Source organism: Rattus norvegicus, chromosome 1 (assembly GCF_036323735.1).
Source record: "Rattus norvegicus strain BN/NHsdMcwi chromosome 1, GRCr8, whole genome shotgun sequence".
NCBI lineage: Eukaryota > Metazoa > Chordata > Mammalia > Rodentia > Muridae > Rattus > Rattus norvegicus.
The window spans coordinates 183,484,255-183,509,879 of NC_086019.1; the positions used below are offsets into that span (position 1 = coordinate 183,484,255).

The 25,625-nt window shown below is 42.9% G+C and overlaps 2 protein-coding genes across 2 annotated transcripts in view; one reads left to right on the forward strand and one right to left on the reverse strand.

Annotated features, from left to right (window-relative positions):
• Positions 1-25,625, reverse strand: part of Pdilt (protein disulfide isomerase-like, testis expressed) — a 294,014-nt gene that overhangs the window by 215,443 nt on the left and 52,946 nt on the right. The gene's annotated exons all lie outside the window — the stretch shown is intronic.
• On the forward strand, positions 1,005-25,458 carry Acsm4 (acyl-CoA synthetase medium-chain family member 4). Its single transcript, NM_181695.2, has 14 exons — positions 1,005-1,084; positions 4,438-4,679; positions 5,468-5,678; positions 9,173-9,380; positions 13,980-14,123; positions 14,431-14,587; positions 16,696-16,775; positions 19,067-19,190; positions 20,665-20,745; positions 20,864-20,965; positions 21,468-21,595; positions 21,688-21,787; positions 23,815-23,934; positions 25,180-25,458. The coding sequence occupies exons 2-14, from the start codon at positions 4,479-4,481 to the stop codon at positions 25,264-25,266; spliced, it is 1,743 nt and encodes a 580-aa protein (NP_859046.1). The 5' UTR covers positions 1,005-1,084; positions 4,438-4,478; the 3' UTR covers positions 25,267-25,458.

A 25,625-nucleotide genomic window follows, 5' to 3' on the forward strand; every position in this document is an offset into this window, starting at 1 on the left:
TGGTGGCCATGGAGTAGGTCATTATATAAATGTCTCAACATGAATACAGCCAGAGGGTGCAGGGACCACAGGCCATCAAAGATAAAACATCTCAGTGTAAGCCACCCATAGACAAATATTAGTAACTATGGACAAAAATATTTATGATCAGATCCTGTTCCATGATCCCAGCACAACATATCAGCCATGTGAAATATATTCTATCTCCAAGGGTATGAGAAGAAGAAAATGATTTTTTAAAAATGGATTCATCTTTAAAATCTAATGTAATGGAGCCTCCCAGCAGTGGCTATATCAAATCCTTTGTTATCAAGAGTGAAAGTAAAATCTCTTTTGTAGAGAAGAAAGACTATTTTTTCATGTGTGACTATTAACTATGTATTTCATGCCCACTAGAAATAATTTATAATTTTATTTTAAAAATTAGCAATTTGTACTTGTGATAGAAAAGATGTACCATTTTGGGAAATATAAAATATGAAGTTCATGCGTATACATCAGTCAATAGCATTGTTTAAAGATGATTTTTAAGTGAGACAATATCAGGACATCTCATAGAGGTTAGCATACAGTAGGTGCTTAATAGCAGCAAAGAGTTTGAAATAGTCCTTATAATCTATCAGTTGAAGGCTCTGATAAAATTCTTTGGACTATATTAAACTGGCAGGTCTGTAAGTCAGACCTAGCTATGTCAATGTCCTGAGATGCTTGGTAATCACATCAAGGGGCACTCTGGGATGGGCATTACAGATCTCGATACCAGCTCAGGGAATGAAAATAATCCGCTAATGAGCAGGTTTAGTTTTTCTTTGGCACTGAGTCAGGGAGGAGGGTGCCCTGCATTTGCTTCCTTTCTCCTAGATGTGTCTTATAGGCGTCTGTCCCTTTAACCACAGGTTATCCAGAGAAACAAAAACTCTCCTCCCAGGGGATTATGATCCTCCCAACAGTACACTAGAGGCTCAGGCCACAGTGACATAGACACCATCAAAAGAAGAGAAGGCAGGAAGGAAGCAACTTTGTGGCAGAAACAGCCTTTGAGAAGGAGCGGGAGGCCTTTCTAGATCCGCAGGACGGCTTGCTGGTAAGACAGATGCATATGGCAGCATGGAGGGGACATTAGCAGAGCAGCATCAGGGAGGCAGGCCGGTCACCACGAGGCAGGCCACATCCACAGTAAATGGGTGCAGAGCCAAGGTCAGATGACTGCCTTCGATAGTTTCACTTAGTAAAAGCTATCAGCCATGCAGGGCAAAAATAAAAACATGGGAGTTCTTTCCCTTGACTGGGCCACAAGGACGGCCCCTGAAGCTAGAATTGGTGTTTGCTGGATGAATGGCCATTGGTAAATTATTCTCTCGGTTCCTTTATTCCTTGGTGAGCAAGGCAATAAATTCTGTAACTGCGAAATAAAACTCAGAATTCAGCAACGTATATCGTAAAAGGAGTTCACCTGAGTGGCCAACTGTTGCTCAACAATTTCCCCAACTATTAAATTTACTTCTTAAACTCTGGAAATCACAAAGGGTTTAGAAATTACTCAGTTCAACCCTCTCACTTTCACAGTGATTTTTTTTTCTGGAGATATTTTTAAAGCATGTTTATATATCAATTTCTCCAAAGATGTTGTTTTAATTTAAAAACACTGGGCGGCTTTTGGATTTGACCCTGGAACTGCATATGCTCCCCCGCCCCCAACCTGGAATCCTGAGTCGGGAAATGGCTCTATTCAAAACAAAATGGCAAAGCCTCAGAGTTCTGTGTTCTCTTTAAGGGCCCATCTGCACGAAAGTCAACTCCAAAATCAAACATAAGCCAAAAAGATGGGAACAAAGAAATGTTGCTGGCAAAAGATATCTCAAGGTCAAGGAAGAGACCTACATGCTCATGTGTGCACTTGCTAATCGTGTGTGCATTTGTAGTATTCACTCTGCTTTATTTGTGCTCAGAATACATCAAGACAGAGAGGCAGTTCAGACATATTTACAGCATGTAGATTTAGATCATTATCTTTTAACTTGGAGGAAGGATGAAGATGAGAATTTGTGTTTTTCAAGATCAGTACTACTCAGAGACAGCAAGAGTATTCTGGGTGTCCGTGAACATTCTGGGTGTCCATGTCTTGAAAGGCGAAATGAAAGTAAAGGTGGGTATAGTTTTGGGTAGTGGAGATGGAGTCAATCCCAGAGATGCCGAGTTCAGCGTTAGAAGAGTAAGGGATAAATAAATCTTAGTGGCTCTAATTCATTAGCTTTTGTCTTTTTCATTTTTTTCCCTTTCACTGAATTCTTCCAGCAGAAATGGTATTGAGGGTCAAATTTTGTTTTGTTATGCTTTTGGTTTCATTGAGATGGGGTCTCAAATAGTTTTGGCTGCTCTCAAATTCACGAAAATCCTCCTGCCTTAGCCAAGTGCTAAGATCAAGACATGGGTCACCATATCTGTATGACGTTCGATTGTTCTTATGCAGTGCTTTTGAGTCTTAGCTATCTGTGTCCCGGGCAACAGGCAGGAGCTCACAGAAGCCCTACAGCCAGTCAGCAAAGACGTTATAATCATTACTGCAGAGCACAGAGGAGAGTGAGGAGGGAGTAGGCTACATAGAGAAAAAAATTATGAATTTGTGCTTACATGTGTGTGCGTCTGTGTCTATGTGTGAGTTATAAAGTTGTGGATGCAATTATGTGTATATGTACTATATGCATATGTGTGTGTTTGCACATGAATGTGCACATGTGTGCACATCTGTGCATGTATGTTAGGAAAGGGGAAAAAGCAGCTCAATTCAGCAGCATGCAAAACCATGAGCATAGCCCACTCTGCCTTCTTTCCTCTCTTCTTTACTCTGATAACTCCACCACATCTCCAGACAATTGCCTGGGAAAAGCACGATCTCTTTTCCATTGTTATTTATTCTCTTTTTAAAACATAGTGATGATTAGCAATACATGTGAATTGTACACATTAATGTGTTTCATTGTAATGTTCCCATTCATGATCCTTCTTTCCACATTGACACTGAAAGTTTAATACCAACATTACTAACGGATAGCTCTTCAAGACTGCGGCAAACATTTTTTGTGCCAAGGAAGTCAGACATCTCTCTGAGCAGCAAAGGGGCAGGAAAACACCAAGGAGAGGGAGCAGCACCCTGAGCCCTCAGTTCTGTTCTGTGCCTGTTGTCGCCAGGCTGCAGACTGGGTTCCCTTTGCACCTGAATATTGTTCCACTCTATGCAAACTAACCTTCTAGAACTAAAAGGCAGACGGGTGGAGGTGCTCACCATTCACAAAAAGGCCTATTGAGAGGAAAACACAAAGGACATTGTCAACAGGTTGAGGACCCATGGCAGAGGGGCTCCTAGCCTTGCTTCTGCCGCCAGAAGCAAAACCATCTTGGGCAAGCTTGGGATTCTGCATCAGAGTCCATGTCTTCACCCACCAAGTAGAAACGGCAGCAGCTCCAGCTTCATAGTGCTGGCCCCTCTAGACAAGAGCTTTGTGAACAGTGGCTGTTTTTATTAGCTCCAAGTCGTACTTAGTGCTAAGAATGGAATGCGCAGCTACACAGCTTCTACCCACAGCAGCTAAGTTAAACAGCTGGTGCTCGTGTATAGAAATGAGAGCACACAGAAGACTTAGAATAATACAGGGTGCAAGCTACAGAAGGTCAAAGGAAGAAGTAACTATAGAATTAAATAAAAACCTACAAGTGGAAGAAAAGGTAGGCAGGTTTACTGGTATCACAAGCTACTTTGAAAGAATGGGAAATAAACTCCAGACCTCCTGATCCACACGCTGAGAACAATCCATGAAGCTGTCTCATGGCACTACCCCAAAACTGAAGTAATTAGCAACCAGAGGTCCAGAAGTTACACATTTTACATGTACTATCTTATTAAATCTTCATAATAACCAGGAGTGAGAGATTATATTTTCTCCACCATGCCAATGACAGCATTGAGATATGGGAAGATGAATAATTTTCCCATAACGTATGTTGTCCACGGCTTCAGTGACTTGTCATAGAAGGATAATGGGCAGAGGAGAGCAGAGCAGCTGGAATCAAGGGGACTGTCAGGCTGCTTCTTTGTGGATGTTCTCAAAAGAAAATGGGCTGGTTTTAGTGGAAGAGGAAACCCAAGAGGAGGAGTTATCATATATGGTAAGAGTTTGAGGTGAACAAATCCAGATGGCAAATATTTCCTTCCTTTGTGCTTTCCTCGGAGAGGAGGTAGGTGCTGAAGTTGATAATTTGACAATTTTACAGTTTGCCAAGTTGTTAGGGCTAAGCTGGTGACACACAGTTAAGAAGCATCAGTAGTGGGGACACTGATCAGTGGCTAGTGGTGGCAGATCTACGTGAGGGCGGAGCGCTCTTCAGGAAACCACTTCCCGATCTTCAGCTGACTCTCCCCCTCCTCTCTCGTTCCCACAGACATTGCCCACTTGGTATCAGAAAACAGTTTTTCAGGAATCATGAAGGTTCTCCTCCGCTGTCAGAGACTTAGATTCATCTGGCTTGCCAAGCCTGCTGGCCGGCACTTCCACAGAGACCCCCAGCTCTGGGCACCTCTGACATTGGATGACTTTGAAGCCATCAACCGCTGTGAGAAGCCATTACCCAAGAACTTTAACTTTGCTGCGGATGTTCTCGACCAGTGGTCTCTAAAGGAGAAGGTATCAAAGAGCGGGTCTCAAGCATTCCTGTAGCCCACCCATCTCTGTCTTCCTGGTCCTCTCACTGTGCTCTGTCTGTCAAATTTAAATCAATTCTTTATCTCAGTGAGGGTAGGAACCTGGATGGCTCCATGGAGACTCATAAGTACCAAGAACCCATAAACACCTTTCATGCCAATCAGTTTCTGTCTTTTGATTCTTCTCAGAAAACTTAGAGTCTAGGGAGATGAATTCAGATTAACTACACCTTGGTATATGTTCATCCCCTCTTGAAAAAAAAGGCAAACCACATGAAAAGGTGAGTCTCCAAGACTATTCAAATGGAGAGGAAGATTTTTTTCCCCAGGCACACTGGGGGAGCAGGTGTGGAGGAGGAGTAGCAGTAGACCTCCTGTCTGCCTTCTGTGTTAGTCAGCATTCCATCACCGTGACAAAACACCTAAGACACGAAACCTCAAGTGGAGAAAGGTTTGCTTTGGTTCATGGGTACAATGATTTCAGTTTATGTTCAGTTAGCCCTGGGGCAGCCCAGGGCATCATGGGAACGTGCATGGTGAGGAAGGTTGCCCACTCCACTCCAGGGCATCTTAGAAAAGGGGGAGGAAAAGAGTGAGAGGAAGGGCCTAGGCTCTGATTATTCTCTTCTTTATGCTCTAGTGCCACAGGAGAGGGGACCATGCCTTTTAACATCTTGGTCTTTAGGGACCATGACTTTAATATGTGGGTCTTCAGGTGATACTACTAAACCATAATACATTATTTTCTCTTTCCCATGTGTTCCTGGCCAGTCTGGAGAGAGGCCAGCCAACCCAGCCCTGTGGTGGGTGAATGGCAAAGGAGATGAGGTGAAGTGGAGTTTCCAAGAACTGGGCTCCTTGTCCCGAAAGGCTGCCAACGTGCTCACCAAGCCCTGTGGCCTGCAGAGGGGAGACCGGGTAGCTGTGATTCTGCCCCGCATCCCTGAATGGTGGCTCATCAATGTGGCTTGCATGAGAACAGGTCGGTATCACAAATGTCACATGAAAATCGTGTAGAAACACAAAGAGACAAAACATGAGAGTTTTTTGAAGTGCCAGACTTGACTAAAGCACTCCTTACAGAAAGTAGAGAAAGAAAGTTAAAACTGGGAGCAGTTGTGATGTAATAACAACAACTTAAGAAATTGGTGTCAGTGTGATAACCATTTTGCAAGAGAGGAAATCAAGGCACAGTGATGAGCCATTTGCTAAAGGTCACACCACTTGAAAGTTTTGTAATTGGGGATCTGAGGAGATGGCTCAGTGGGTAAAAGTGCTTGCTGTGCAAACATGGAGAGCTGCGTTCTCACATAAAAAGCTTGGCATGGAGAGACAGGTTCCTATGATCCCAGCACTGTGGGGCAGAGACAGGCCTATCCCCAGGGCTCACTAGCCAGACACAGCTAGTCAAGACAAAGTCTCAGCCTCACACACATACACCCACACACACAAACAAAAAAGTGAAAAAGAGAGTTGCGGTATTCAGAGTTGCACAAAAGCAACTGTAAAGGCAAGTACAAGTGTGAGTGCTTTTCCACAGCACAGGGTGTGCGGGTTCCCCCACCCCCAACCCACAGCTCTCTCTGTGTACATCTGGATTCTCTGCAACACAAAAATACAGGAGAAGAGGAAGTCTTTGGGGATGCAAAGACTTGTAAAAACATTTAAGGACGAAGGATTAATGTATCCGATTACACATTTTCCCCAAAATAGTATTAATGTACCCCAAGTAAAACACATGTCTTTCAGACAGGGGTCTGTAAGCCAGGGACTGTGATTCCAGCTGTTCGGGTAAGTAGAACTGTGATAGAATACAGCTGGCTCCCTGTGCTCCACAGCGAGCATGCGAACTGAGACCAAGAACAATCCTACAGTCCACAGAGTCAAACACTCACCAGGTCTTTTACCAAAAGATTCTCTGATTTCTTGTCTAAAAAATATCTTCAGACATCTATTAAAATAAATAAGAATGCCAAAGGATAGAGTACTACAGAGAACAGAGAGATATTTGTGCAATGTTACTAACAGGTATACAAAACCAGAAACAACTTAAATAGAAATGCTTAAATAATGGATAACCTAGATAAGGTGTAAGTTTAGTTGAGATGTTGATTGACGATTGAATATTTGGCTCTTAAGGGGGTATTGCTTAAAAACAATCTATACTAGCAATAATATAATATCATCAGGAGAATTTCATAGAATTGAAGATGCTCTTGCTGGCAATAAAATAGTTGAAAGCAAGAATATAAAAATGTTTAAATTACTATATAAAAAGGGAGATATAAATTGGAAATCAACTGTGGTTGGAAGAACATTAAGGATGGTTTATCTGTTATAAAATATACCCTTAATATTATTCAATATAAATTATTTAAATTAGGAAATCTGTGAGTACAAATATACAAGCCAGTGTTCAAAAATATAAAACAAAACAACAACAGAAGAGCTCACTAAGTGAAGAAAAGCAGCTTCAGACCTATTTACTCCCCAAAATGTCAAATTCTTTATGGGAATTTTTTTAATTGCCTTCACTCACCACATGGCAAACTATTTTGATTTTGCTGGAAGGCATGTGCAATAAAGCCTAAACTACTTGCCATCCAACAAATATTTGCTGTTCCTGTGACTCCCAAGATGGTAATCTACCCACTGAATACACTCATAAACCCACCACAGAAACTGTAACTGTGAATTATTAGGAGCAAATGACTTGTAAGAGAATTATTTTATATTTTTATATTAATTAGTCCTTCTGAGATCCTCTAATGTGTTTTCTTAAGGGTTATAACAGCTAAGTTGGTTAAAATATAGTCAGTAAATTATCCTTGGGACGGCAAGATGGCTCTGCAGGTAAAGGTGCTTGCTATGCAAATCTGGCAACCTGAGCTTAGTCCCTGGGGCCAACCTAAAGGTAGAAGAGGAGCACTGACATTACCTAAGTTGTCCTCTGACCACATGCACACCCCAGCATGAAAGGCCACCACAGTAACACTAATGACAATAAAGAAGGGCCTCCTTCCTACGAATTCAACTCCACAACTTCCTATTTAGCTGATTTTGAAATACGCAGCAAGGAGTACATATTCATGCAGCACAGGTCTTGGGAATATGGAAATTTCTCTGGGGACTGGCTTTGCTATTTGCGTTGCCTTTTACTGGCATTGTGACCCTTAGGTGAGTTAGAGTTCACTGGCCTGTGATACGTGCTCGGTGAAAGGCAGTGGCTATCTGTAATGTTTGGAGTGCCACTGCCCTCCCAGGGATTCACTTTAGAGAGTCAAACCACCTGTGTACATCTTATCCTTACATCTAATCCTTACATGTAATCCTGCCCCATGCTTCTTCTTCTCAGAAGAAACTTTGAAATTCTGCCTCTGGTTAGTGTTTGGAATGAAGGGGGATAAATTAAGCTGGACCATGGTCATCTAGGAAAATCTTGGTGGTGCCAGACCACTGTATCAGTGAACTTCAGACTGGCTCTGATACTCACCAGCTATCCCCAAAGACTGCATGCACCACTGGGGATGCTTAGAATAATAGTCTCATGTTATTGAGATGACTTGGTTACTAAAGATGCTTACTGCATGAGCCTAGCTACACAAGTTCAATTCCCAGGACCCACAGAAAGGTACAAGGAAAGAACCACATCCACAATGGTATCATCTAACCTCCATATAAAATAGAAACACACCCACACACACACGCCACACACACACACACACACACACAGAGAGAGAGAGAGAGAGAGAGAGAGAGAGAGAGAAAGAGAGAGAGAGAGAGAGAGAGAGAGAGAGAGAGAGAGAGAGAGATCTTTTAAAGTTTTTGAAGAGTAGTCTCTAAGCATCTGGGCATGCAACCTATCAAAATTTTAATGGGCAGGCATTTTCCTATCCGCATATAATTTTTCACTCTGTCTTGTTGCACTGATGTAATATGTATATTATAAAGCATTTGAACAAAGGAGATAACACATGAAAAGAATTCTAGTGTCTCTGTACCTTTTGTATCTTCCTATTATTTTCTTCTCTCATTGCCAGTGGATTATCTTGCAAAACTCACCTTGGTTGAAAGATTGAATGAAATGATGTTCACAGAAACCATGCCATAGAATATAGCGTGATGACTACACAATCAGCTTTCAAGCATGACATGAAAGTGGTTCTTACTACTAGCCCATCATTGTCAACCAGGTGCTGTCATTATTCCCCACAATAAAAGTAAAGAAGTGAAGGCCAGGGAGACCCAAGTAATAAGGCTAGCGAGTTGCAAGGCCAGGACTAGACCCACAACCTGTCAGATTTGGAAGCCAGAGCTCTACTGATGCCTCATGCCAGGGTCCAGTGGGATATCCCAGGGAACCAGGTCACAGGTGGCTGAGGGCTGAGATCTGAAGTTCTCATTCATCCAGACACAAGACCTGCATTTCCCCATAATCTCCAGAGCTGTTAGCTCAGGAATCGCTTTCTGTTCCAGGGCTTGTCTTCATGCCTGGAACAATCCAACTGACCAGAAAAGACATCCTCTACCGGCTGCAAGCATCCAAGGCCAAGTGCATTGTGGCCAGTGAGGAAGTGGCCCCTGCAGTGGACTCCATTGCATCAGAGTGTCCCAACTTGAAGACTAAGCTTCTGGTGTCTCCACACCGCTGGGACGGGTGGCTCAGCTTTCAGGAATTACTTCAGTGAGTATGTGGGTGGGAGGCACTAGCAACAGCACCAATCACAGCTACAGCTACAGCTCTGATCTGTTTGACCAAAGACTCAGCAGAAGCCAGAGTTGATATTAGGCCCCTTCCCCAGAAAGAATTATTTTTAAATATATGAGTATTATGTCTACATGTATGTCTTCACATCACATGCATACAGCCCAAGGAGGCCAGAAGAGGGCATATGAACTTCTGGAACTGGAGTTTCAAATAGTTATGAGCTGCCCTAAGGGTGCCAAGAATTGAACCTATGTCCTCAGTAATAATAGCAGGTGGTCTTAGACACTAAACCGTCTCTCCACACCCTAAAGAGTCATTTAATGAAATTATTTACAGATGAAAGAAAGAAATACAGCTCCACTCTGTCCTTTCTGTTTCTGCTGCTGTGATTAGTGTGCTATAGGGACAGGCCTTTGCCCAGCTTCCGGGCCACAGTATCATGGTCTCCGTTTTATTCCTTGAACGTGCTTTAGCTCGGGACCTTTGCATCCACTGTCCCTCCTGCCTGGAATGTTCTTTCCTAGTCCTTTCCATAGTTGTTCTATCTTGTCGGTTCCAGTTCAAATGTTTTGTCGTAAGTGGTGATATTCCTAGCCATGTCAATGGAAGCCATAAGACTTCTTTTCCTTTCATGGGTGTTTCTTCATGTTGCTGGTCCTCTGAGTGAACAGGCTAGCCTCTTGTTCTCTTAGATTCAGTTTTTCTACTCCAAGGTTGGGACTGGAAAATTAGGCTCCGAAGTCAAGTTAGGTGCACCACTTGATTTTATAAATAAAGTGTTATTGGCACACAGAGGTGCTCATTTGTTTGTATATTGTCTATGGCTGCTTCCATTTAATAATCGCATGCCTGCCATCTGGCCCTTTGCAGAAAGCATTACAGCCCCTGCCTTAAATTAAACTCTTCAAGGATGCCAAGGTTTTTCTTGCATGTTTTGGTTGATACCTTTATCTTTTAATACCTAACAACACACATCTGCATGCTGAAGGAATATTTAATAAGCAGATAAAAAAACGATCACCCTCCATTTTCTTCATATGTAAAATGGAGATAATTATACTGCAAGTATCTAGTGGCATTTGAGGCCAAAATAAGCTAACATGAGAGAGCATTTCATAAGTTATTTTAAAAATGGGAAAAACATTGATTGGCAGAATAATATTTATTTAAGTAGCCAATGTTTTATAAAAATTTTAAGAATCCAACTTATATTTTATGTGAGTTGTAAGCCTGGGTGAGCTATGTGACATTTCCGAAAGACTGCCTCTTAATCTATGAGATCAGAACACTGACAGTTTGGGGTTGCAGCAGAAACGAATGGGATAAGGTAAATGACATGCGCGACACAAGGGCTAGAACGAATGGCACAGTGATTGCATTGTATTCATGGCTGACTCACAGGGCAGACGAAGGAGCAGGAGTTGGTGTGGTTGACTTTCGTTGGGAGATGGACAGATGGGGTACTGTCATTTGAGGGAAGATGAGACCAGCGATACAGCTCATCAGAACAAGGCTTGGTACTGACTGAATGAAAGGCCTTGGTCTTCAGTCCCAGCACTACAAACATGGAAATTAAAACTAGGCATGGGGTATATTCAGAAGGTCAAAGTGGATCAAATTCAGAATGAAGAACTTAGAAGCCAGTTTAAACTACACAACAAGACATTGTCTTGAATGAAAGAAAGAAAGAGAGAAAGAGAGAAAGAGAAAGAGAGAAAGAAAGAAAGAAAGGAAGGAAGGAAGGAAGGAAGAAAAAGAAAAAGAAAAAGAAAAAGAAAAAGAAAAAGAAAAAGAAAAAGAAAAAAGGCAGGCAGACAGAAAAGGAGGGACAGAGGGGGGGACAAAGAGGGGGAGATAACCAGTAGAGACTGCTATAAAATAGTAAGCTTAGTTTAGGGGCTGGAGTAATGACTCAGCTGTTAAAAGCACTGACTACTCTTCCAGATGGTCCAGGTTTGAGTCCCAGCACCCACATGGCAGCCCACAACCATCTGTAAGTCCAGTTCCAAAGGATCCAATGCCCACTTCTGGCCTTCATGGGTACTGCATGCACATGGTACACAAACATACATGCAGGGAAAGCGCCCATTCACATTAAGCACACACACACACACACACACACACACACACACACACACACACACACTGAGCCAGTCACATGGAGATCAGGGGTCTGAGAAGATCCAGATGCCTTACAAGTGGAGAATATGACTCTGGTATAATGAGAAAAAATCTTAAAGTTACCAGGATAGAATTATCTCTGAAAATCCAGAACTCAAAACTTAGAAAGCAAGAAGAGAGGAAAACCAGACTTCAGCATCACCCTGTGAACGTCTTCGTGCCTCTCAGAAAGTTCAACGTCTCTTCTTTCAGTGAAAAGTAAACACAGGGATGAAAGCCTTGTGCTAACAAGTCCCTTACTTAATGGAGAAATGGGAGATGTCCCCTAACCTAGGATGTTAGGTAAAGTAATCTAATCACCCTCTCTGGAACCCAAAACATCCAACTTCACCCAATATTTGTTCTGAAAGAAAAAACAATCAATGACCTTTTTCTATCTTAAAGAGAGTTGCCAAAAATGTCTCAGTACTTTGTGAAACTACTTTTGGCATTATGGACTGAGTATGTTTGTTACCTAGCGAGCTCCATCTTAGTTTTCAGTGGCTTCATTCATCATTGAAATTAGCCGAGTGTTAGAGACGTAGCTCCAATGATAGAATCTGCTTAGCACTCGTGAGCCCCTGGGCTTCTCCAGTGCAGCATAATTTAGAGGTGGTTGCACAGGTCTGTAATCTCAGCACCCAAGAAATGGCAGCAAAAGGAAGTGCACAGTTTTCAGGCAGTCTGGACTCTGTGAGACAATGCCTCAAAATAAAACAGTAACATAAAATAAAGTTCACCAAAATAAAACCCGTTACTCGGAGTTTTTTCAAAAAGATTAGTTAAAAAATAATACACGAGGTGTATATATACATATAATACAGGGCACGGTGATGCATGGCATTTGTCCCAGCACCCAGGAGACAAAGGCAAGCAGATATCAATGAGTTTAAGGCCAGACTGGTCTACATGGTGAGTTCCAAGACAGTCATGGGCTACATAATGACTTCCAGCAGAAGTATGTCAGTTCACCTCCCATGGCCTCCTCTGTCACACAAGACAATCTGAATCCGCAAATCCCTGCCACACAGTGTGCACCCCATTGAGTCATAAGCCTCACCCAGATCCCTCAGTGCGGGAATGGTGTGTTTGCCCAGGGTTGAGAGGAATTGGAGAGCCGTGTACACTGACAGTCTTCTGCTCTCACCTACAATAAATGCTTTCTGATTTAGTAATCAAAATACAGATGATGCAAACAGTGCCGATGGTTGCCTAGGTGGCTCAATGAAGCTAGCACAGGCCCGAATTCAGCCGTCCTTCATTGCCAGCTGTCGTATGATGCCAATGTGACTAGAATTCCAGACATGCATAATGTATACATGTATACATTCTATACAATGACAGTGTTTATGGGCTGTGACACAGGATGAATGGGACGGGAGAAAGACAGTGCTATCCTGTCTTCATTACTCTTTTTTTTTCTCATAGTATGTGTGTGTGTGTGTGTGTGTGTGTGTGTGTGTGTGTGTGCGCGCGCGCGCGTGCGCGTTCCCATGTGCATAGGCACATATATGTGTGAGAGTACACATGTACATGATTGCATGCAAAGGCCTGAGTCTGATGGCAGGTGTCTTCTCGATCTCTCTCCACCTGACCCATTGAGTCAGAGGCTTTCCTCGAACCCATCACTAGTCTAGAATGCGATCTTGTGCTAGGGACCTAGTCTCTACCTTCCAAACAATGGAATCACAGATGGGCCTCCACAGCTACCTGACATGCTTGGGTCCAAACACTGGTCCTCATCCTAGCCCACATCACTCTTCTTAAAACAAGCAAATGTCTCCTATAGGACTTTATATCTGTTGACTATAATTCCCCCAGGCCCATTTCTAAACCAATCACTGAAAAGGAAAGAGAAGATCCTGATTGGCTTAGCTTAATTATAAGTAAGTGAGAAGCATGTGGCTCCCTAGTACCTGAACAAAACCAGACTTTTATTAGTTCTGGGAAAGAATGGGATAGTTATTTGGTCAACTATTAGCTGTTTATATCAGAGATACGGAAGATACTGAACAACAACAGAATTTTTAAATTTGCTCTCAATGTATTTGACTTTTAAATCTAAAGGTCTTTCTCTAATCCCTAAATCATGAAATGGTATTGACTGAGAAAGATTCAGATCTGTTTTTGAATTTTTTATAAATTGCAAAGACATTGAAATAAAGTATATGCTCTTTTGTTATTGATGTGGTGAGTTACCTTGGTTGTCTATTTGTCCTACAGAGAAATGAGCTTTAGAATGAGGGCTTTACCCTGTTCTTTAGAGTCCCTCTAAGATTCCTGAGAGTTCCCCTTAGGGGAGCTCTGTGGTAGGTTCAGTCCATTGTTCCCTTGGGCACCTGGGAAGCCAGCACAGAACAATGGTACAGAGTCAACTGATCTCTCCTCGGTCTCTATCTTGGGGTTCATCCGCAGATCAGCCTCTGAAGAGCACAATTGTGTGCAGACAGGAAGTCAAGAGCCAATGGCCATTTACTTCACCAGTGGGACCACAGGCTCCCCCAAGATGGCTCAGCACTCACAGAGCAGCCTTGGCATTGGGTATGCCCTTTGTGGAAGGTAGGAAAGAAAACCACGGTTTTATTCTTATTTTGACTGCAGCCTGGTCTCACACCGAGACTTGCTTCCACTGTGGTGTAGGGCAAGACTACTCCTCAAAAACTAGTGCTTGCTTTTCATTTTGGTTTTGTTTGTTTGTTTTATTCTGTTCCCCAGCTCACACCACACCTCCCCCCCCCATCCTTTTCTGGAATGGAGCCCCTCCCCCTGGGTATTCCCCCAACCACAGCACATCAAGTCTCTGCCGGTCTAGGCTCATACTTTTATGTTTTATTTTTGCTTTGTTCTGTTGCTTTTCTGTATGTAGGTACTGGCTGGACTTGACATCATCAGATATCATGTGGAACATGTCAGACACTGGCTGGATCAAGGCTGCCATTGGTAGTGTGTTTTCCACGTGGCTTCGAGGTGCCTGTGTTTTTGTGCACCGGATGGCCCAGTTCAACACTGATACCTTCCTAGATGTAAGTCTTGAACCCACAAAACCATAAAGAAGGGATTTCTCAGACTCCAGGGCTTCCCAAGTTTCTGGAAATCAGGGTTGTTTTGTTTTGTTTTTTAAGCAGCAAAGTCTCAGAGAGTTGACTTCTGAGTGCTTGTGAGTGAAGGGAAATTACCCACCATGCTCTCAGCAGGGAAGCCAGGCTGTAGCTGTGTAAACCACTCAGGGCTCACTAGTGGATAAAGCTTGGCTGCTTAGAAGCCTAGTTCTAAATAACAGAAGACTCGAGTTGAAACACATATTTTGATTCTGACCTAAAGGTCAGAGGTCAACAGCCGATCTCAGGAGGTCACCTCTCTCTTAGAACAGCCCTTTCTATCCCCCTGTCTCTTCCCCATTCTGTGTTCTTCATTGTAATTCTTAGGCCCCAACACTCCAGCAAACTCGGTATGCAGTTCTTCCACTAGAGATGACTGCATTAAGATGTCTGATAGCACAGCAAGCTAACTGTAGCCTAAAAGACATCTCAAAATAACTACGGGTTTGGATATTGTCAACACATGGAAGTGATTATATTCGAAGATATGTACATATTAATTACCTTGATTTGTTTATATAGAACACACATGTGCACACACGCACGCACGCACGCACGCACATACATACGCACATGCGCCTATGTTGTTATGCTCCATAAATCAGGGCTTCCTAGTCATCAACATGAAGACCTTTCTTCACCCAGGAAATTTTATATAACCCTACAGTCTTACAAATCCAACATTACAATAAATCATAAGAAATTATTTTAAAATAGTTTTTACATATATGTAACTTCATAATTCATTAAGAACAATGCAAACTTACATCCCAGAAAAATATCTGGCAGCTTTGTCTAAATGAAAACATAATTAAAGCCAAGTATTTTTAGCAGTAAAAAAAATGATTTAATCTTTATGAGATTTGTAGTATTAACAAAGCAGCACACTGTGGGTAAGTAAAAGCAGCATTCAGTCTGTGACTTTTTTAAAAATGTTTTAATTGTTTTTCGCTAACTGGTCTAACAAGCTGGCTTGAAGGCCTTAAGTGAAAAACGATGAGGCAATGGAAGCAGACTGTGCATCAAGTGTAGCAAGTGCCCTGGAAAATACACCGTTTATCCAGTTTCAAACCTTCCTTTTGCATTCTGGGTGGTGGTGGCACACAACTTGAATTCTAGCACTCAGGAGGCAGAGGCAGACAGATTTTTTTTTTTTTTTTTTTTTTTTTTTTTTGAGTTCGAGGCCAGCCTGCTCCACAGACAGCCAGGGCTCCACAAAGAAACACTCTCAACAAACAAAACTAAAAAGAAAAAAAAAAACTTTCTTTTGTAGCTGTAAAACTCTCTAGAGGACTTGTGCTGCTCTGAGAAGTACATAGTACACACTGCCCTTACTGAGAATTAAAGCCTCTGAAGCAGGGGCGTAGAGAGAAAGGCTGCTGCATGAACTAAGAGTTATTCTTGACCTTACAACAGTCCAACTGGCCCGCATATATCTGGACAACACTGTCCGGAACGCTTATGTTTAATACCATCTGTGAACACATTGGACAATACAGTGAGGTCTGTTCCTCCATTATGGGTACCCCTAAAGCATGAGAATTGCACAAAGTTTGACCTGAGGAACACGGGGTATAGGCAAATGTTAAGTCCTTTAGAACGGCTGTTTCTGCAATGACTCCGTGTTCTCTGAAGGTGGGCTGGCCCTCACAGGAATGGTAGTGAAAGGTCCTGATAGGTTAGTTTATACAGCCAGGCTCAATGCAACACAGAACATATGGGGAAATATGGGTAGCTTACAAGAGTTCATCATACAAAGTCCTGAAGTTGAGTAAACCAGTTCATACTTGGGATTGTTCTCAAACTCAGCAATTCACCTACTGAATCCAACAGCAGATGCCTTTTTCCAAAACATGTACATTTCTCCATTAACCAGGAACCCCCCAAATGTCACTAATGACAACTGGTAGATGTTTACTTTCTTATTGCATGTGATTAGCACACAGTAATGGAAAAGAAAGTTGTAGATGTCTTCTATAGCCATGGCCTCTAGCTGACCACTACTGACATGTCTGTCTTTCCCTATCATCCAGACGCTTACCTCATATCCTATCACGACCCTGTGCAGTGCTCCTACCGTGTACCGGATGCTTGTACAACAGGACCTTAAGAGGTACTGGGCAGAACTCTTCGTTTGAACCACAAGCAGAAGCAGTCCTCTGACATCACAGAGCTTCTTTTACCACACAGGGTGGCCTGAGAACCTGAATCTCACTGCAATGACTTTCTGGACACTGTATGATGCTGAGCAGATGCCATTAGCATTGTCCTCTTCTTTTCCTTCATTCATGACAAGCAAAATGTCCTAAGATACTACCTGATACCTTATGGGGACAAAATCGTATGCCATCTTAAAATCCATGGGAAGAGCTGGGAGATAGACCAGATACCACTCAAGCATGAGGACCTGAGTTTGATCCCCCTGAAGCATGAATATCCAGGAGTTGTAGTGTGTAGTTGTAATCTAACACTAGGGAAACAAAGACAAGAGGATCACTGAGGCTCACGGGCAAGCCAGAATAGCCTGCTTGAGGAGTTTGAGGCCTATCTCAAAACACAAGGTGATAGTATCTTTTGGAATCACACCTAAGATTGCCTTCTGACCTACACAGACATACAGACATGGGCAACTAAGCACACATATACACCCACACCTATAGGAGCACACACATGCACGCGCGCGCGCGCACACACACACACACACACACACACACACACACACACACACACCCTTTAGAATTATCCCCTTCAAAGCAAGACAGGCAAACAAAAACCACACATATGCATCCTTGAAGAGAAGCAAATGAAATTTATAACTCAGGATTATATATCTTTTAGCCAAATCATCCACCACCTGTCAGGTAGAGTTGATACATTTTTATATAATTAATTAAAATTTAGCACACGGTGTTGTGTAATAAAACTTTTCCTGGAAAAACACAAAACACACATTGACTCACCCTAGAGAGACAGCCAATGACCGACCAAAGTACAAATACCACCCAAGTCCAACTTGGTGAACCACTGGGTTGTATTGGGGTGACTTACTTTAGTAGGGTGAGTGATTACTTGCAGGAGTAGAAATGACTCAAAAACAGCAGCAGCATCAAAGTCTATTCCAACTCCACTGACAGCTCACAAAATCTGGGAACCTAGAACTCACTGCACAGCCTGCATGCAGCTCAACCGATTGGAGAGAGTGTCCTTTCCAAGTCACTGTCATTTTAAACCTCTTGCAGAAAGCTGGGCTGTTTTCTACTATTTACTTTCAGGCAGCTGGTCTAGTTTCAGAGTTTTCTTTGCAGATTGGTTTGTCTGAGTCTTCTTTCCAACTTATATTGCTTACTCTGGGAAGGAGGGGCCTAGTGAGACCTGGTGAGTTTCAGTGACTTCCTGAAGCTATTTTGAGTTGTCTCTTTCCAGTTTGAAAAAGCTTTCTTGTAGGACGAGAATGTTTCAATCTTGGAGGGAACAGTTACACACACACAGAAAGAGAAAGACGAAGAGACTAACTTGAGTCCTGTAGGCCTGACCATCTTCCTTTCCCACTAAGGTCTGGATGCCCAGGGAGGACGCACTATAAGACAGTGACACGGATAGGCACCTCCTCTTTTCTTGTCAGCTTCATCTCCTTGTGGCCGTCAATGTGAGCCTCTTGCCTCACATTTCAAGCGTAGTCCAAAGCTATATAAGGGTTGCTTGAAGACACAGAGTACATTTTGCCCATGTAGCCTCCTGTTTGTTTGGGGCCCCACTACTTGTGAGAGTCAGACCGTGCCGTGCATCCATGTCTTGATCCATCAGCCAGTAGCTAAAAGTGCAAGATCCAACGTCAAACAGGAAGGACTTTGCTACTTGGCCTTGCTAAATCCCCACTAATTTCATCTACGACACTGTGACAAGGATTCGGTGTTGATGACATGCTTGGGAGTTTGGTCTGATAAGTTCCCATTACAGAGTAGCCTACTTGATGCTCTATTACTGCAAAGGCTTTTGCAGTTTCTTTAACCTCTCTAAACCTTAATCTCCCCATCTGTAAAATAGGTACTGTGAGAACTCTAAGAGGGTTCCTAGAGTTGTTATCACACAGCCACCACCCAGTCTGTGTTGTCTTCTTTATTCATAATTATAATACTTTGTAGTATTATTATTATTACCATTCTGATCTACCCCTTTTCCCTCTAAGCTCCACACCTGCCAAAACAGTTTCTTCAGAAATATTCTTTTCATCACTCATATGCCTCATACAACTAGAAGCTATCCAGCAATACAGGGGATGTTCAGAAAACATTTAAGTTGTGAGTGTTTCTACAGCCTGCTCTCCTAGAGCTTCTCTTGTTTGAACATCTGAACTTGTGATGAAATGTCCCCCCCACCAAAGCCCATGCAACTCTGCCTCTCCAGGTATCAATTCAAGAGGCTGCGGCACTGCCTGACAGGAGGGGAGCCACTCAACCCCGAGGTGCTGGAACAGTGGAAGGCACAAACTGGGCTGGAGCTATACGAGGGCTACGGACAGACTGAAGTGGTATGTCTGAGGGACAAAGTTTGTGTACAAGTCTTCCCTCAGTGGCTGTGGGAGATTGGGTCTAAGACCCTAGACAATACCAAAATCCTCCAAAGTTCATGCTCTTTATATGAAATGGGACAGGATTTGCACAGAATTTAAACATATCTTCCTTTATGTTTTAAATCACTAGATTACCTAAGGTACCAAATGCAATGCAACATTGCTATTTAAAACCACTAATTAAATAGCTGCGGTCTGTGTCACTGGGATATAATGGGGAAGCAATGCTTGTATATACAATAGAGGTTCAATTTTTAAAAAACACACACTTTAAGTCCTTGATTAGTTGATTCCAAGGATACAGAAACTATGTATATGGTGATCTGGCTGTCTGTTGGGGTTATTCAGCCCTAGGGTTGAGCACTTGAAGTGCCCCACTCATACTACAAACCTTCATAGAACTTCTCAGAACACCTTGCTGTTAATAGTTATCATTTGACAATTGCTTAGCTAGGTATGGCTTAAGAAGAAGTGTGATTGGCCTTCCTGCCTCCTCCCTGCAAAACAGCTATCTCAGGAATTTAGGGATTGATGAGTCTGGACCTGAGGGGTTTATCTTGCCATTGCATTGAGAAAGACCTCCTTACCCCCAAGAGTCTCAGTAGAATCTATTACAATGTGTACCCAGTGGAACCTAGAAGGCATGGTGTTCAGCTAAGCAGTCCTAAGCTAGATGCAGGATATGTCTGTAATCCCAGTACACAGGCAGTTGAGGCAAAGGGACCACACATTCAAGGGTAGCCTTAGCTACATCATGGGTCTAAAGCTAGCCTCCATTATATCATAATAAGATCTTTAGACCTTGTCTCAAAGTCCAGACAGCAACAATAAAAAAGAAGTATGGTCCTTAAAACAGCAGCGTGGATGCCATAGAGAAATGTGGTAGAAAGCACATCCTCAGATCCTACCTAACATCACTAAATCAGAACCTTGGGGGTGAAGCTCAGCCATTTGTGTTTTAACAGTGCACTTGGTGACTCTGGTACACAGATCAACTACTCCAAAAACCTCACCCCAGAAGAATGACCCTGCATTCTGGGAAGATTGGGGGGGGGGGGGGGGCAACATGCCCGCCTACCTGCCTATGAGTTCAGTTAAACATCAAGACATCTCTCCAGCCCCGCCACTATCTTTTATTTTTATTTTTATTTTTTTGAGACAAGTTCTCTCACTGGACCTAGCATTCATGGATTAGGTTAGACTGGCTTGCCAGTGAGCCAAGAATCTACCTGTCCCCACCTCCCTAGCACTGGCTTACATTTCATAACCACCAAGCTTGGCTTTTTGCATGAGTGCTGGGAACCAAAGCTCAGGTCCTCGTGTTTGATGACAAGTACTTTATTGACTCAGCCATCGCCCCAGCCCCCAAACCTGAATCTTAAGTTTCACTGTCAGAATTTGTACACTTATATAAAACATGTCCTTGTCATAGGGAATAATTTGCGCCAATCGCAAAGGAGAAGAAATTAAACCAGGCTCCATGGGAAAGGGAGTAGTGCCCTACGATGTGCAGGTGGGTTGAGAAAAGATCTGATTGGTTCAAGGAAGAAGAGTGCTTTCATGTTCTCCCCTCTCATAGCCTGTTTTCATTTTATACATAAAAATGAAAGACATTATTTCTTTTATTCCAGATTATAGATGAACATGGAAATATCCTACCATCGGGCAAGGAAGGGGAGATTGCCCTTAGGCTGGGGTCTGATCGGCCCTTCTGCTTCTTCTCTGAATATGTGGTATGAACAAGAAAATGCTAGCCATGCCCGAATTCAGAAATGGGCCCAAATTTCATATCTACCATGTCTTGCTGGCTCTTGGGCAAAGTGGGGAGAAAAACATCCATTCGGTGAAAGCACTCCTAAGAGAAATTCTACAAATAAGAAACCATTTGTAGGGGTTGGGGATTTAGCTCAGTGGTAGAGCGCTTGCCTAGCAAGCACAAGGCCCTGGGTTCGGTCCCCAGCTCCGAAAAAAAGAAAAAAAAAAAAAAAAGAAACCATTTGTAGTGGCTGTCCTTAGAGAGGAAGGTGGACCTGCTGAGGCAGAAGAGGTTGCATGCAAACCCAAGGTTCATAGGAGAGGGTTAGTTCTTAGAGCTTAGAGCTTTTGTGCTCTATTCTAGGACCTGTCCTATCAAAACCCAGACTTCTTTTAGAAGTAAGATGTGTAAGTCATTCAGTGGGCGTCACACCTCTGTCTGTTCTAGCAGACAAATTCCCAAATGCCTTTGATCGGTAGGACAATCCAGAGAAGACTGATGCCACAATAAGAAGAAATTTTTACATCACTGGAGACAGAGGAGTGATGGACGATGATGGATACCTTTGGTTTGTCGGCAGAGCTGATGATGTCATTATATCCTCCGGGTTTGTGCTGTTCTAAGAAACTGATGGCATGGCAGAATGGGAGAGTTCCGATTTGGAGAATGTGATGATCAAAGACTTCCTTCCCTCTGCAGGTACCGAATTGGGCCGTTTGAAGTAGAGAGTGCACTGATAGAGCACCCAGCAGTAGTTGAGTCAGCTGTTGTCAGCAGTCCAGATCCAATCCGAGGAGAGGTAGGGTGGATGTCAGAACTAAAGCAGCAATTTCATTTTCAAGTTCTGTTCATGTATCCATGGCAAAGGCCAACTTAAGGTAACTTGTTTAATTCTCAAAGGTACATGTATGCCAGGTAATCTACTTTACAAATGACTTCTACCCCCCAAAGAGGTCTGGTATTCTTTGGGTGGCCTGGGTCAGAAATGCCCCTTAATTCAGGGGTTCAAGCTTCAGACCAGCATACCTGCGATGTTATCAAGGCTGTCTCCCTTGTCTGCCTGAGATCCTAAGTTCTAGTTCCTCTTATCACATAGCAATCAGCTCAAGACACAAATAAATGTAACTTGTCTCCTCCCTACCAGAAAGGAGTAGATTCTTTTTGCACCCGTTTCAGGAAAATTCTACCACATCTCTAGCCAGTGTGGCCCAGCAACTTGTATAGGCCAAATGGCCAAGCCTGGATGATATGGTGGTCTTGGGAATTAGAAAGACACGAGGGGAATACTGCTTAGACAACTCATGTGCTGTTGTTCCCTGTGTAAGCAAAAGCATCAGATACAACCGTTACAGCTCGAAATACATTCCTTTTTTTTTTTTTCAACTTTATTAACTTGGGTATCTCTTATTTTCATTTTGATTGTTGTTCCCCTTCCTGGTTTCCGGGCCAACATCCCCCTAACCCCTCCCCCTACTCTTCTATATGTGTGTTCCCCTCCCCATCCTCCCCCCATTATGACCTTCCCCCCAACAATCACGTTCACTGGGGGTTCAGTGTTGGCAGGACCAAGGGCTTCCCCTTCCACTGGTGCTTACTAGGCTATTCATTGCTACCTATGCAGTTGGAGCCCAGGGTCAGTCCATGTATAGTCTTTGGGTAGTGGCTTAGTTCCTGGAAGCTCTGGTTGGTTGGCATTGTTGTTCATATGCAGTCTCGAGCCCCTTCAAGCTCTTTCAGTCCTTTCTCTGATTCCTTCAACGGGGGTCCTGTTCTCAGTTCCGTGGTTTGCTGCTGGCATTAGCCTATGTACTTGTCATATTCTGACTGTGTCTCCCAGGAGAGATCTACATCCGGTTCCTGTCAGCCTGCACTTCTTTGCTTCATCCATCTTGTCTAATTCGGTGGCTGTATATGTATGGGCCACATGTGGGGCAGGCTCTGAATGGGTGTTCCTTCAGTCTCTGTTCTAAACTTTGCCTCCCTATTCCCTCCCAAGGGTATTCTTGTTCCCCTTTTAAAGGAGTGAAGCATCCCCATCAAAATACATTTCTTAGAGATAGGAATAGGAAATCGTATCCAAGGTTGGCCCAAAATTCCCATGGGTCTATTTAGGAGGCACATTTCCCTTTCCTCCTGGAAGTTTTCTGAAGACTCAGCAAGCAGAAAAATGTTGAGCCAGTGTGGCTATCAGTTCTCTCCGTCCCTTTTTCTGTGCCTCCCTCTCACACACCAGTGGTCTTCCACAGAGCACTCTGAACGACATCTTCCCCTCTCTGCTCTTGATCTATTCCAATCTGCAAAACATTCTTCTCCTGCTGCTACAGCCTCATCTTTTCAATATAACTGATTTCAGTCAAATGCCAGAAGCAAGTGCCAATTAGAATCAGTGTACTAATTAACCTCTATAAGTGTTTTTAAGCAGTATTCCAAATGAAGGAAAAACTGGGAGGACAGCAACCCCTTACAGATAGACCCTTCCTGATTCTGTACTTTGTCAGATCTCTACAGACTATCCTCTTTAGAATCTCCATTCAACCTGCTCAACATGCCTCTCACTGTAGAGGTGCCATGGCATAAATGTGCACCTCAAAATCAAGGACTGCCTCATACAAGTGTTAAGTCCATGGGATATATAAACCGAACCCAGCATTCCTCATAATCACAGTCCATTGCCCTGGGAAGAGATCCTCAAATATTCTTTATAATTTGTACCCAAGCTTCATCCAGTCTCTGGAGTTTGCACTGCTATCAACAGTCAATGCCTGCATTCAGCAATAGTTCCAAACCCTTGATGTGTTTTACAAGCAAATGGTTTTTCTGCTGCAGGTGGTGAAAGCGTTTATTGTATTAGCTGCACCCTTCAAGTCCTCCAACCGTGAGAAGTTAACTGCTGAACTTCAGGATCATGTGAAAAACTCAACAGCACCTTACAAGTACCCAAGAAAGGTAGGTGCAAGTTACCTACGACCGTGTTGGATTTTCACTTTATACTTGCTGTGTATCCTAGAAGATACCTCTTGAATTTAACTCTGGTAGTTTTTGTTGTAAAGTATTTTATATTTACAATACTACAAACAATCGTTTACTGCGGGGGTTGGGGGTATGACTAAAGTACTTGCCATGAAAGTGTGAGGGCTGGAGTTTAGATTCCCAGAACCCTGGTATATGTGGGCTGGGTGTGCTGGCTCACCTGTCTTGGAAGGCAGAAGTAGAACACCAGAGCAAGCTGACTAGCAAGACTAGCCATATCTGAGAACTCTGGGTTTGACTAAGAGACCTGGTTTCTTAGGTGGAAGAGTTAACTGAGGATGTGCATGTGTACCCATATAGGTGTGTTCACACACATGCAAAGAAAATGCATACACACAGATGGAAAAAAAGAAAAAAAAAGAGACTGCAATACTAAGAATGTTTTCAGGACTAGTAAGGGCCTGGGAACGGGAGTGAGAGTTAAGAATCACCAAGTTCCTAATTTTAGACATGGCACCAGACCTACAAAGGAAAATGGCCTATGATACTACTCTAAGCCCAAGGTGCTCAAGTAGTCCTATCTAAACCTCAGAAGTGTACACATACACAGAGAGAACTCTTTCTGCAAAGGCTGAAGGAGAGAAGAACAAGCACATATAAAGACAGGATGGCTGCTGTGCCTTCTGGCTCTGCAGGACTGCTATCAGCTGCTACTGGTTAATTACCAATACATCATTTGAGCAAAAATGTGACTCATGTTAGTGATCTGACCCAACCATCCTCACACTTTCTCCATTGAAATAAATTGGTAACTGTGACTTTCAGAAGAGATGAGAAAGCATTTAAAGGTGCACAGACTTAAACATGTTTGAGAGGAGAAATCAAAGACAAAATGTATGACTAAGTCAGGGTGTAAGGTTAAACCCTTACCAACTCTATAAATCATCCCTAAGATTTTCCTCAGATTCTTTAGGTCCCAGCTCTTAAAAGACTGGCATTTTAAGAGGTCTTTTCTCTGAACCAGGTATAGTAAAAGGCAGTTGGATTCTAGGTGTAAACAGAGGAAAACCAAAGGATGAAGAGATTATTTACTTTTGGAAGGATATCCAAAGCCCGGAATCTCCAATTTTAACCCTTAGCCCAGGGTTTCTGTGATTGCACTGACTGCGAGGGTGAGACACATGGAATCTAGAGCCTCGTGATGTGTTTTTCTGTCATCAGGTGGAATTTGTTCAAGAACTCCCCAAGACAATCACTGGGAAAATCAAACGCAACGTGTTAAGAGACCAGGAGTGGGGACGGGCATAACTGGATAAGAACCGAGATGGGAGGAGCGATGTGGTTGGTTTCAGTACTTGCTTCCTGATAGTTCAGTGACTATACTCTTTCCTATTTCACTCTTAAAACGCTTTGTCTTTCCTGTTTCACTCTTTAAATGCTTTAACATGTTTTTTCCTATTTGAAAATAGTTGTATCTAGGAAAACAATAAACAAGCAAAATCTAAACATATTTGAGAAGGGTACTGTTGTGATGATCAAACAAACACAGAGAATGAAGTACCAAAGGTCAAATAACTCCAGAGAAAAGGGCAGCATACCATGAATCTGTGTTTTATACATCTTGTCCTGACTAATCCAAAGATGAATTGTCCTAAGACTGACCCCTC